At 36.3% G+C, this 14,194-nt stretch overlaps 1 protein-coding gene across 1 annotated transcript in view; it reads left to right on the forward strand.

Annotated features, from left to right (window-relative positions):
* Positions 1–13,267, forward strand: part of POLN (DNA polymerase nu) — an 87,797-nt gene extending 74,530 nt beyond the window's left edge. Inside the window, exons 23-25 of the mRNA XM_058025191.1 lie at positions 1,554–1,621; positions 10,274–10,335; positions 13,199–13,267. Of these exons, the coding sequence (XP_057881174.1) occupies positions 1,554–1,621; positions 10,274–10,335; positions 13,199–13,267 (199 nt within the window). The remainder of the gene's footprint in view (positions 1–1,553; positions 1,622–10,273; positions 10,336–13,198) is intronic.
* Positions 13,268–14,194: the final 927 nt, after the last annotated feature.

Consider the following 14,194-nt stretch of genomic DNA (forward strand, 5'->3'; position numbering starts at 1 on the left):
TGACTTAACTGGCAATGCAGCTGAGCTGATGGGCTGTGATGTTCAGGATGGTGTGGGTGAGAAACAGAAATGTTCTTTAGCTATGATGGAGAGCTAAGCTAAAGGAGCTGGGCTGCATTCATTTGGTGAACGGGAGCATGTAGAGTTGTATCAAGTCTATTTTGCTGTCCAGAGAGAAAATTTCAGTTAATTTACATTGCTTCCACAGGTTTTTGGACATACATAAGATGGCACTTAATTCTGGTCCAAACCTGCTCCTCCTGTTTTACTTTTAGCATGGAGGTGAGGTGATCAGTTGGTACAATGCTGAGAAGTTTTGAAAATCCTATTCTTTCATTCCTAAATCTTGAAAAATTTATGATGAAGTTTTTATGTATATTGTAAGTTCTTCTAAGAAAGGACTTTTCCTTACCAAATATTCAGAATATATGATGCTTTAATCCTGACTGAAGGCATGAGACTACTCTGGAACAAACAATAATCAGTCTATTGTGTTTTTATTGGACTGGTTTAATAAATGCAATTATTTTCACTTATTCAATTGATTGACTGTTTATTCATCTTTAATATTCACTGTTCTGATTTGTACCTTTTGCATGTCATTTCAATGGTTATCAGGATACTCTTGTTTTAATTAATTTACTTGAATTAGAAATTACAACTTTTCATGTAACTGTGTTCTCTTGCTACAAATGATCCTGGTCTTTTCATCTATTTCTTTTTTTGTGTCCTGTGTCCTAATTTCCTATTAAAAATATGTTAATCTGTTTCATTCTGCTTCTGACTGTGTTGTAAGTGACTAATAATTTAAGATCTATTATTAGAGCTCACCACACTGTTAGTCAATGTCACACTGTAATTTAAGGCAGTGTGAAACTATCTTAAGAAGCTGTGAAAAGTTATAAGTCATAACCATATTGATGTTTCAGCCATTTGTAAAGAATTATTTACTTGAATAACTGCTATTATTAAGAAAAAATATTAAGAAAAGTCTACAAGTGACATTTAATTTAAATCATGGAATCACAGCATGGTTTGGGTTGGAAGGGACCATAAAGACCACCTTGTTCAACCCCCTGCCATGGGCAGGGACACCTTCCACGAGACCAGATTGCTCCAAGCCCCTGCAACCTGGCTTTGAGCAATTCCAGGGATGGGGCATCCACAACTTCTCTGAGCAACCAGTTCTAGTGCCTCACCACCATCATGAGAAAGAACTTCTTCTTTATATCCAATTCAAAAAACCAAACTATATTAACAAAACGTAATCTGTCTCCACAATTTCTTGTCTTTTTCTGCAAATTAGGTTGGTTTTAAGTGATACCTTGTTATGTCATCAAATCCCTGAATGACATTTATATGGTGGCAAGCACAATTTGGGTTTACAACTATGGCCGTCATGTTTCCAGAATATAGGGAGAGGCAATTCTTAAATCCATTAATGATTTTTAAATTTTCTTTGGATGTTTATTTTCACTTTAACTTATCCATGAATGGAAAGCACTGTTAAAAATTTCTTGCATATATTATCTGATGTCTCTGAAATTTTTCAGGTTAATTGCCCAGATCCACGATGAATTGTTGTTTGAGGTAGAAGATTCTCAAATCCAGGAATTCTCAGGTAAATAAAATCTCTTCTGCTCTTTTCCTCTTAGAGAATAAAGAACTAATGTAGTGCGAAGAAGCACATTGGTTCTCACAATTAAGAAAATGTATACTAAGCAGATTTTTCTGAATGCTTTCCACCACTGGCTTGTATGTAAAATGTGATATACTCATTTGGAATTCATTAGCATGATTATTTGTATTTAGTTTTTTAATCAAGATTTCATTATCCACTGTGTGAATCCTGTAAAAGTAAATACTATTTCTTCCAAGGTTTTAGAGGGAAATAAACCAGTTTGCAGTACTTTAGATTAGGGGCTGTTACATAAAGAATTATTCCATTCTTCATGTAAGATTATGCCACACTGTAATTTCTAAGTTAGTTTACTGCTTTTTTATAATAAGAAACCTTTATGATGGCACTCTCAAGATTAAGGTTAGTAAAAGTTTGTGCCTATGTTTCGATCTTCTCATCTGTCTTACTTCCAGACATTATTCCCTAAGCCAGGGTTTGTGTCAGCATCTGGTACAAATTTAGCAAGTGAGGGCATGTAGCAGGCTATTGGGTCTCTTCTCCAGTAAATTGTGGATTTATTCCTGTAGGCACCAAGTGTTTATTCACAAATGTTGACCTAGTTTGAAGCTCAACAAAATGTTTGGCTAAACCCATTAGTCAAAATATCAAAAATGATTTAAATTAACCAATACAAGAAATATCTTCCATTATAGCACAAGCATTTCATAAAAAATTAATTTCACCTTCCCGTGCTGCATTCATTTGAACAGTGCAATTTCCTATATTAGTCTCATTTCATCACTGATCCCTCTTGTGAATATTAGTTCAGAATGAGAGCATTAAAACTCTATCTAATCTAAACAAATTACCTGGGAAGTATTTCAGCTCAATATATTCAGGGCATTGTAATGAATTAAGTTAATATATTAACATTTGACCTCTAAATACAGGAATTAAAATCAGATTTAAAGTTTAAAAAATATATACAATTTATAGGAGATTGCAATATCTGTTCAGAAAATGTCTAAAAGTGACATAGTTTCAGAGTTAGGAAGTGTAGTGCATTGAAAGACATCTGTAGGACAGCATAGAAGGATTTTTATTATCTTATTTTGCATCAATTTGCATAAAGTATAGAGCTAATATTATACCCAAAATATAAAAATGATTCATGGTTGATTATACATGTAGAAAATCATAGATTCTGCCCCCATTGGATCAAATTTAGATCTCCATTACTAGTCTGAATTTGTAGCAAATTCAGAAAAATCAATACTTTTCAAGTATAACAGAAAAAACCTCTAGCTATCATATGAATAATAGTAATACATTATCCCAATATGGAAATATGGTGACTGGAGGCTTTTTTCTAAAAATGCAGAAGGAGTGCAATTCAAATACTCAAGTTTAGACTGTGTAGTAATTAGTTTGCTGATCTCCAGGTCTAGCTGCAGGGTGCAGAACAAACATACCTGTAAATTCCTTCTTGTGCCTCAAAGTTATAATCCTATAATTGAAGTTGCTAAGATGACCTTTAGAAAATGGACTTGGGCAGTCTTGAGGTATGAGATACCTTGGAAATTGTCATTGCACTTAGCATGGGCTGCCAAACTTGAGTGTTCAAGATGGAAGTTTGTTTCATTCTGCTGATTGAAGATTGACTTTTCAATTTGTCTCTACTTTGCCCTAAGAGCCAAAGAAAAAAAAAGGAAATTCTTCATTACAGGAACTTTCAGATATACTCCTGTCAGAACAGAAGAATGATAACTTGTCTTATTCTTTACACAAAAGAGATATTGAGATATTGTTTTCCTTCCTTTTTATTCATCACTGGGAGAGCCTTACTTGGAGTACTGCATCTGGTTCTGAGCTTCCCAGACTGAAGAAAGTGCAACAAAGGGTGACAAAGATGATGAGGGGTCTGGGGGGAGAAGGCAGGCTGAGACCTGGGACTGTTCAGCCTGGAGAAGAGAAAGCTCAGGGGATCTTGCTAATGTATATATCCTAAGGGAGTGGGCATAGAGGAAGTGGTGGTGCCCAGTGACAGCACCCAGGCAATGGGCACAAACTGAAACACAAAAGGTTCCCTCTGTAGATGAGGGAACACTGTTTTACTCTCAGGGTGACTGAGCACTGGCACAAGTTGCCCTGAGAGGTTGTGGAGTCTCCATCCTTGGAGATGTAAAAAAGCCATCTGGACAAGGTCCTGGGTAACCAGCTCGAGGTGGTCCCTCTGAGCAGCAGGGCTGGACCAGGTAACTTCCAAAGGCTCCTTTCAACCTCTCTGACTGTGGTTTGCAAGTAGTTCTGCTACTGGTAGAAGAACTAATCCAAGATGTCTTAAAAGGGTCCAAAGCTGGCAATTCTTCAGTCATTAATGAGGATTTTGTTTGATCTGAATAGCAGAGAAAGTGTGAATCTGCAGTGGCATCTCACTTGCAGCCAGCAGCAGTGCTGAAGCACATCTCCCTATTGTCCCAGTCCTTGGTGGGAATGGTTTCAGTTCACATCACAGAGCAGCCTGAGAACAGTTGACCTAGATTCCTTTCAGATGAAACTAAATAGGAACACTCTTTTTCTCCTCATATTTTCCAACTATTTCAGGAGCTGCTAAGTAAGGTAACAGATTAGATATCTGAGAGTTAAACCAAAGAGGAGTCAGTAGGATGTGTGCTCTTAATTCACTTAAGTGCATTGAAAGTCCAAATAGAGTTTTCATCTCTTTACCTAAAGTTCTCTCACCCTTTTTTAAAAATCCTTACTCTTTTTGTTTTTATTTGCCAATATTCTTTAGCTGTCAGCTTTGTCTTTACATATCTAATGAGCTTTTGTCCATTCAGAAACTTTAAATTACAGAATCTGCTGACTTGCAGTTTCCAGCCTGCAGTTTAATGATCCAGAGAGAAATCTCAGTTGTACAGTCACAAAGCTCAGTAAAGGGAAGGACGTGGACTTGAAGCTAAAGAGCAGTGCTGGAGGGTTTAAATGGATTACGCTTCAGTGCTGTGTTATTCTTCTGCATTTAATGTGATCCAAGAAGTGCTGGCCTACTATTCAGCATGTTTGCATTCTGATTCCAGTCATGCTTCTGATCTACTTTTTCCGGAAAGCATCAACAAATATATGTCTCCTTTTTCTTGCTTGTAGAATGAACATGAAACTTAAAATATTTTTAAGATTTATAAATTAAGAACATAAAGGTAAATAGTATTATTTCATAAGATCACAATGCAAGAGATAAGCCTTCACAGCAGCATTTCCCTGATGGAAGAGTCTCTTTTGAATTGCTTCACAACATTAAAATGTTCTTTTGCTTCTTAGACTCTCTTGAATGGCAGCTGAAAATTGCCCCAAGGAATTGTAGTATTGGCACTTTCTTTAGTCTTGCATAGGACTTCATATGTTCCCATAAGAATTTCCAGGACTTTACAATATACAGAAATCCCATTTATAGTACATTTAATAATGCACAAATTATTTGGAATATTTTGAATCTAATAAACAAGAGGACAAGAAAACAAGCAAAGAAGTGTTCTTTTTTTTCTGATGTACTTCTGCCCAAAGTACTGCATGAGGTGGGTCATCTCAAGGTCTCATCTGTACTTTGGAAGAATACCTTCTTCAAAAAGAATCCATTGCCCACAGTTTTATAGTGCACATATGGCTCACTCTGAATGGACAAGGCAGAACATCATTTATTTATAATAAGGTTTTGACTGCCCAAGCTTTGACATACTTTGAAATACAATGAAGCACATAGTACTCTGAATGTTGCAATTTTCATCAATGATATGGAATATTGTTTCCTTCAATTCTCTGTTTAGGGCAAGAACATGACAGCAAAAGAGCTTTTTAAAATCCTAATTTCCTATTATAGGGTGCTTGGGAAGTTCAAATCAAAACATTTGGCAGAAATTCGTTTTGCTTGGGCAGAAGACTCTCAGCTTTACCATCAATAATCTGCCTGGTTTCTGGCCAGCTTGCCTGTCTGGCTTCCTCACATCTTGAGCTCTCCAGCAGCCCAGGAAGCAGAAAGGCAGATGATACTATGGGAATGCCAAAAACTGGATTCTTGGATCTGAGAAGGCTCAGTGCCTCTGAGTCCTGAAGTCTGTGTAATCAGGTAGTCAGTCTGTCCCCAAGTCAGACTCTGGAAGAGTATTTAGGAATGGCAGAACTCAATTTTTCATTTTCTGACACTGGTGCTCCATGCTGTGTTTGAACTGCCTCTTTGGCTTTGGATTATGCTGAATGCATTACAGCTAGAAGGGGGAACACGCTTTGTGGGGAAGAAAAGTCAATTTTTAAATTTTTTTTTTTACGGCCAAGGGATACCTGTAGTTACAACTGTAGAATCTGGCTTCTAATGTGTGTTCCATAAATAGCTGGTGAGTTTGAAAGGTGAACTTTGCCAGTGGCAATTACTGTGGGCTCTTCTATGCCTTTCTCTCTGCTTGATTGCATCCATTAGTGATAATTAAATGAAAGACACTTGGTACTTGAAATAACATCTTTTTGTGGAAATTCATGTATTCCAGTGCTTTGTGTTCAATATCATAGTGCATTAGAGTAATTTTAAAGGGTGTTTTTTTTTTAGAATTCATTTATAATTATACAGTATTGATAGAAATAAAAAATTTCTGCATCTGTTTGTATTTTTGATACATGCACAATGTAGAGTTTGAAACAATTTTTCTAATACTTTACTAGGTATAAAATATTTCAGCTGAAGTCCTTACCTTAATTTAAGAACATAGAAATGACCAGTCAAAAAAAAAAAAAAAAAACCCAAACAAAAAAAAACCCAAATAACAAAACACAACCAAAAAGCAAAAAGAAAAACCAAACCAACAATCAATATAAATTAAACCTATTTATGTTGGTATTAAGATCACTTGCTACCCAAAGAATAGTATCTTAGACATTTTTTTAACATCTGCCAGTGCACATTTTTGGCTCACAGACAGATTACATGAAATTTCACTTTATTCTGCTGCAATTTTATGCTTACTTGATACTGAGACAACTGCATTAAAATGTGCACATGTTCAAAAGGGAACTGCAGGAACAGAAGAACAAAAGAATGAACTGGTCATCACAAGTTAGTGACATTTTCTTTCCTCTGAGGTGCCGTTTTCTAGCTTGGAAAACACTGGTGCGTAAACTAAAGATGCCTCTAGATAGCTTTCAATTTGCAAAAATTCCTGTTCCATAGATCATATGTCTGGCCAGCTTTGACATGTTTCTAGAGTCATAATTTCATAGGTGAGTGCACTTGAAAAATGTCTTCAGTTTGATAGGGACAAATAAGCTTTTGTTCCACAGCAAGCATGCGTGTCTTATCTTTGTTCCTATTCACAGCACTTTCAATAAGCATATTTATTCTGGTCAGTATCAAGAAAATCTAATGTATGGTAAAACATGTGTTAAAATTTCAGTTCCTCTAAAATCTTTTAACTTTGCTGTCACCATTTTTTTATGCACAATATTTTAGCATGTATACGTAGCTTACAAAGCATTTTAAGATGAGTATAATCAACAGCTTTCCTAATTGCTGAATATGGGTTTTGAGAGATAACTTGCAAAGATTAGGAGAACAGCATTTTACAGATGCCTTTGCAGTACATGGCTGGCTGTAAAGGAACACTTTAAAATTAATAATTTATGTGCCCTAGATATAGTAGATTCTTGACTGAACAGAAATAATCATTATCCCCAAAGTCTCCAGTCTAAATCTTAGACAAGAAACAAAAAATCAAGAGTGATAGAGACAGATTTATTTAGACACTGTGGTTCTGTTTTTTAGTGACTACACTCTAAAATGTATACAAGATAAAGAAGATATAGTTGTACATGTTTGATTATTTATTGTGAGCCTTGAGAAAGAGGGAAATTTTCAAGGAGATTTGAAAAAACAGTGGAAGAATCAGATATTATGTACATAGGACTAAAGGGAACCTTTCCTGTGATTACAGACCCCCATGCCATATGGTCTCTTTTATAAATTATCATCTTCATATGAAAAATTACTCCCACTAAGGACTGTTCCAGAATTTTGTCTCTCCAAAACCTAGAACTTTAAATTTCCAGCCTAAATGTATTCAGCCACTATACCTATTTATTTTTGTGCAAAGACTGTAATGTATTTAAATTCTTCCTTCTTCACTGTTTACAGTCTTAGCAGACCACTGAACAGGAATGGCAATCCAGCTGCTTTTTCTTGATATTTGCAAGGGAGTGATTTCAAAAGGCTGAAATGCAGACACAACAACTTCAGATTGCTTGAAATGAATGGCTTTACTAAACTCTGGATAGAGAAAAGTCAGTGTGACATGAGAAAGAGAACAGGGACCTGAACTGACAGAAAAAAAAAGGAAAGAAGAAAATGAAGCAAACCATGGAGAGGTTTTTAATGGTTGTCAAAGTGAATGAAGAACCATTGGGTTTGTTCACTGATGTGGCCACTTTAATCTGTGCATTTTAAAATTAAGAGTATTTAAGAATTCAGCAGAACTGTGGTTGTGCCAGATGCCTTAGAGCAATAAGTGTGTGAACCAACAGACAAAGCTGTTGCAGTTATTGCTGCCATCATGGATCCCCTTTTGGGGATAACAGCTAAATGGGACATAACTAGTCCAGTTCAGAGGTCTAGAGAACCTGGGGGGAGCAGATCTAACTCAGTGCACAGGAGGCAGCAGCCTTTGTCATATCCCTCACTTATTTCAGCCCAGGAAGAGATGCTGCTGACTCATGCTCCATCTTTTACTGTCTGTTGGAACTCGTTTTGTCAAGAAGACCTATTCCTCTCCTTGCCCAAAGGCTCTGCTGCTGTTTATTTATCTAAAAACACAAGAAATTATAAGCTGCTCAGAGTTGAGTATGCTCTTCCTAAGTGTCTGGTGAAACACACAGAGCTGAGTGAGAAGTGTGTGAGAAGTGCAGAATTCAGGTGTTATCCTCTCAAAAGTTTTGTGTAGTCATAGCTTGGAAAAAATGTTTATCCAGGACTGACTGGCAACACACTGAGCCTTCTGAAGGCATCCCACCTGGCTGGGGTGCCCCAGCATCTGCTGCATTGCTGACCTCCTGGAGCTGACAGCTTGTTGAAATTCAGAGTGGGCTTCTCAAGACAGAGGCAGTCCAACACTCCTCTATTAATAGCCATGTTGACTTGGACTGGATTACAAATGAGTAATTATTTAGGCCAGCACTTCTCCTTTCACAATCTGTGGATTGCAGTGTTTGTTTCTGCTTTTTAAAAAATGTTGTTCTGCCCCACAGTGGACCACGACGTACCCCAAATCTGACATGAAGCAAGTGTACAGGTGTAGCTGTATGTAGATGTGTCAACAAATGTCTTGGCTTCCTCAGCTCTGGCACTTGATCTGCTGATACTTTGAGTAACTGCATAGTTTGGACTTCATGAAAAGCTTATGACAGCTGTTAGCACAGAAATCTGAGTGAGCCAGCACGGTCTGATCACTGTTCAAGCAGAAGCTGGTTATCCTCATCATTATTATCAGGCCAGCCTCAGTGTCAGTGACACGACATGAAACATTACAGACTGCTCTTCATTGCTGGCATCATTAGAAAGGTTTTGGCAGCAGCCAGAGCAACAACATCCACAGCTTCTTAGAGTTCTTGTCACTCCTTTGCCTCTAACCTCAGCTGCCAAAGAGCTGTGATGTGCAGTGAGGGATAACTTCAAAGGAAGCTGCTCAGTAGTCATGTGGGTTTGCTCTGGCAGCTCAAATCACAGCCCCTGCTTCTTCTCAGGCCTCTGAGACACAAGACCACATCCATTATTTATTCCCCCATCCTGTCAGAGCAGGGCAGGTTCTGGGGCCACCTGGTATTCCTGCTTCACTTTCACTAGCCAAAAATACCTTCCATTTTAGAAGCTGTTGATCCTCTCCTTGATTTTTATTAGAAGAGCATGTGTTGAAGCAGCAATCTTTGTCAAGCAAAACACTAATTAGCAGGACCAGTGATGGTAAATCACTGGTCCCAGATGATTGTTTTGGAATAATTATAGATGCATTTGCACAGTAATACTGAGCATAGTGTTATGGCATGATGAGTTGTTAAGTTACATGAATTATACTGAAGTTAATTGTTTAGAGTCCTGATAGCTCCACTACCCCACAGAGATGATTTTTTAAAAAATTTGGCTCTGATCTTTTTACTTTGAAGATTAAAATACTTTTTAAAGTTCAGATTCTTGTGGGCTTTTTTCCTAGCTTCTTTTTTAAAGTGAGTTTTATGGTTGCACAAGAAAGTTAGAAAATTAAAATATATAAAATGTCATCACACAGATAGTTATGAGAAGTGAAGTTGAACACTAAGCATTCACACATGCTCTACATACCTTTATATGAAATGTAGTAGTGCTATACTTCTTTACATATGGGCTAGATAAATTAAATAATTCTGCAAATTTTACCCAAAAATTCAATTTAAAAAAGGAAATTAAACTGTTCTCAAGAGATAAAATATCACTTTAAAATAATCTGAAAAAGTTGTAAATGATAATTTTTAATGTAGAAATGCAGGTATTATGTAACAGAATATAAAAAACTATTTTTAATATACATATATATAACAATTCTAACATGGAAAATAAAGCTGTAGGTTTTCAAATTTACCTTACAGCACTGGTAAAAACAATAATGGAGTCCCTACAGCAAACCACAGCCTTGGAAGTGCCACTGAAGGTAGGGACAGTTTTGAATTTCCATTTCTTTCTCAGGCATGCTTAGCTTTGTAGATCATCATCATCATCATCATCATATTAGGAATCTAGAAACAACTATTTTGCTTTTTACTTCAATTGTTTCATTTTCATATTTGCAGTAATTGCTTTTTCAAATTACTATAGAAGTTCCAAAGGAAAATAACTGAAAGAAAGGATACTCCCTTTTGGGAAGTGAGATTGTTGTAGCAATGCACATGGTAATTTAGAAATCTATTTCATTCATTGCCATGGAACTTCTATTGGGTGTGGTAGAGTGAGAAATATGTCCCTTTAATATGTGCCTGCCTTTCTAGATGTGCCAGGCATTCATTACTGCTGAAAAAATATTGCAAAAGATCTTTCTCCAGTAATTTTCAGTTAGAAAATGTGTCTATTTAACATTTCTGTGTGGATGCCTAGCACACAAAGCAAACAAAATCACTGGTCATTGCTAAAGGTAGAGAACATAATCTGCCAGACCAGCATCTCTAGAAAGTGAGTAGGTAACTACACAGCTTTCTATGTATTGGACCAAATGGTAATTGCATGATAAAATAATTATGTTTTTCTCTCTACAAAACTGGTACCTGTCACTGTAGCCTACTGCTCAGCTTTTGTTGCTTGGTAAAAGGCTAAAGCTCCTGGGAATCCCTAAACTTCAGTGAGCCAAAGCCCAAGGGTTTCCAGTGTGCTGACAAACGGAGTACTTGGTGTTGCCAGGTCACTCACTCAGCAGTAATACCCAACAAGGTTCAGGGACAGAAACAGCTTTATTCTAATTAGTTCAGAGATGGTTGCAACATATAGATTTGCACTCATGGAAACAGCTGAAAAAGAAAACTACTTGATAATTTTTCTTGTATTTCCTCCTGCAGATCTTCTGTATCTATTGCAGAATTCCAGCCACTCTTTGAGGCTTGCAGTTACAAGACCCTTTATGGGTCCTTAGGGAGCCCATCCTTCCCACAAAAGTTGAGAAAGGATAATGAAGGGTATCCAAGATCTAAATTACTCTTTCTGGTTCCCATACTTTTTTCCCCCCTCACTGTTCACTTCACCTTTGTAAGATCTTACATTCCTGTTAACTAAATGTTAAAAGTCCAATGAGACTTTTTGGCTACACTGGGATTATAAATGTCTCACACTGATACTCCCAAACTTTGCAAAATGCATTTCTGTAGGTTGCTTACATTGTACACCTGTGTTTGCCTTTCTTCTTTTGTTACAAATTCCTTGGGGAAAAAAAGAAGCTAGAGTGTTTTTCAAGATACATTACATTGAAATATTTTTAATTACTGTATTAGATACCTGGCATTCATGCTTCTATAAGGTTCTTAAAAATAATCAAGTATGGCATTACTGGTGGCATATAAAGTGAATAGCAATCATAGTCTCCTTTCCAGATAGGAAAAGTTTAAGGAGACTTTTTGGTGCCTTTTTCAGAGGTAAAATTTTCATATTTTCTCTGAGGAAGTCATGGTCATGAAATAAATATAAGCGCTATAATAGGTTTCTGGGAAAGACAAATGTTTACATGGTTACTGAGAGTGTTCCTGGTTGCAGGGGTAGAATATCATTTTAGTGTTACATTTTTCAGACTAACCATTAACTGGCAGAAGGTTTCAATGTCCTGTGGACAAATGGGACATACCTTGTTATTCACCTCTGTCTAAGGTGTTTTACTGTCACACACTGGCAAATCCTTCTCAATGCATTAAACAGATGGGTTCAAGATGTCATTCCCATGAGAACAGTAATTCTCCTTTAAACACCAACTATGCTTTAATAGGTGAAAAGAAACACATTCTTAGACAATAAATAGTTATCTGGGCCTTTCAAAGATTAGGACTTTTGGAGATACACATTTCATAACCCTTGTTTGGTCTCCTTTTCCTAAGCAAATTACTGTGGCAGTCCTGACATAATTCTGCTTGTGCATGTTAGACTACATCCATCATGGAGATACTTCAGCTTCCTCTGAAGCTTCAAAGAGAGATCAATGACAGAGGCCAGATAGAAAACATAAAGTTTGATCTCAGAGAAAAAATTGAGAGTGATCTTTAAAAAAAAAGTCTGTTTTTTTGTTCATGTTGTTTACCCTTCTATACAGTAGGAAAATGTCTTTCAGGATTAGAGATGTCGAAGATGAAAAGATTTTTGTGAAATGCTCCTGCTCCCCTTCAGCAGACTTACTTCAACTAAATATGTATTATGTGCACCCTTATGTATGAATATTATTTCTTAATACAGAGACAAAATGTCACTAAAGTAGAGCACACATATAGTCTTAATGGGGAGAGATCTCTTTTTCTTCTTTGAGGTAAAGGATGTTTTATCTTTGAAGTAGCTTTTTTTTCCCAAAATATAGTCCATGCTAATGAGGCAGCTTTCATGTCAACAAATCTACTGTGTACAACAGCACTAGGCACTGCAAAACAAGCTGAAATTAAGCGAAAGCAACAATAAAAATACCCCAGAACTTGAAAAGTGGGGGGTAAAAAACCCTAGTATCTTTATGCATTGCTGACAAAGTTGCTGATGATAAACATCAAAATCATCATTTGTAGCTCTTTTAAAAGCATGAGATGAATTTTGCTTTTGTGTATTCATTGCAATTCAGTAACATGTATTTGCAATTTGAAAACTAAAGGTTAGTTTAAATTGTTAAGGTATTTTTATCAGAATTGTAGCAATAATTTAGTATTAATACAAATGAAGAGCATTTCACACTGGATAGACATGGAATCTGGAGCAGTATTACATCCAAAGGGAAAAGCAAAAAGAGTAATTGTGCTATATGTGATGTGTTTATTTGTTTAAATTTTTATTTTTTTCCCTGACAGGTTCCCTTGAAAGTGATTCTCACCACTGGGAAATCATGGGGGTGTATGACAGAATTGGAGGAGATGTAAAGCAGTCATTGGGGATGTTATTCAGTACCCAAACACCTCATTGGCCTGTGCTGATTCCTGGCTGAATCACTAGGCAACAGCGCTGCTGGATCTTTCATAAGCACCTAATACTCTGCATGTGAATTTTTTTACTTCATTTTGTCTGTAGCCCTAGGCAACAGCAGTGAGATAAAACTGGTTTTTACCAGTTCATTGTGTTTCCTTTAGCCAAGGTATCCAGCAGGGAGCTGCTTTTGTTCACAGCTAAATTACTACATGTAAGAAATGAAACAAGACAGTATTAACCCTTTGGGAGCATCACAGATATATTTGAGTTACACAGATGTTTAGACTTTAATGTTAAATATTTTGTGAAGTGCTTGTGTAGAAATACTTATAAACTGGCAGTATTTGGACTGTGTCAGATGCTTGACTGTTGTGTTCAGCTTATTTTGTATTTTGTGAGTAGAATGTACTGCTTGGTGTTCATCACATATTAACTGTCCCATTCCTCAGACTTAGAAAAAGAGTTAATGAACTTAATTTTGTCTAGAATTTTGGAGCAAAACAGATAAACAAAATAGAAGCTTAAAGGTATTAAAAATAAAGAGATTGTTGTCCATTCAATTAATTTCAAACTGAGTTTTCACTATAGCCTTAGCATACTTTAAACAAAGTATGACAGTTTTGCTAATTTATTATTTTTATTACTGATATAATGACAAATATTGTTCAGATAAATTTTAGGATTCAGCCTTATTCCTTTTTAGGATTCAGGCTTTTACTTCAATGTTTGGATTTTTTATTAATAATTTGTTTTTCTGTAGAGTTTGTTCTTCAAATGAGATTTGTTTCATAACATTACTGTTTTACAAATTCTGTCTCTGTGCTTGTGGTATATAAAATTGTCCTTGAAGTCTACTAATTATTCAGAAATTAAAGTCAAGC

This window comes from Melospiza georgiana, chromosome 5 (genome assembly GCF_028018845.1).
Source record: "Melospiza georgiana isolate bMelGeo1 chromosome 5, bMelGeo1.pri, whole genome shotgun sequence".
In the NCBI taxonomy this organism is placed as follows: domain Eukaryota; kingdom Metazoa; phylum Chordata; class Aves; order Passeriformes; family Passerellidae; genus Melospiza; species Melospiza georgiana.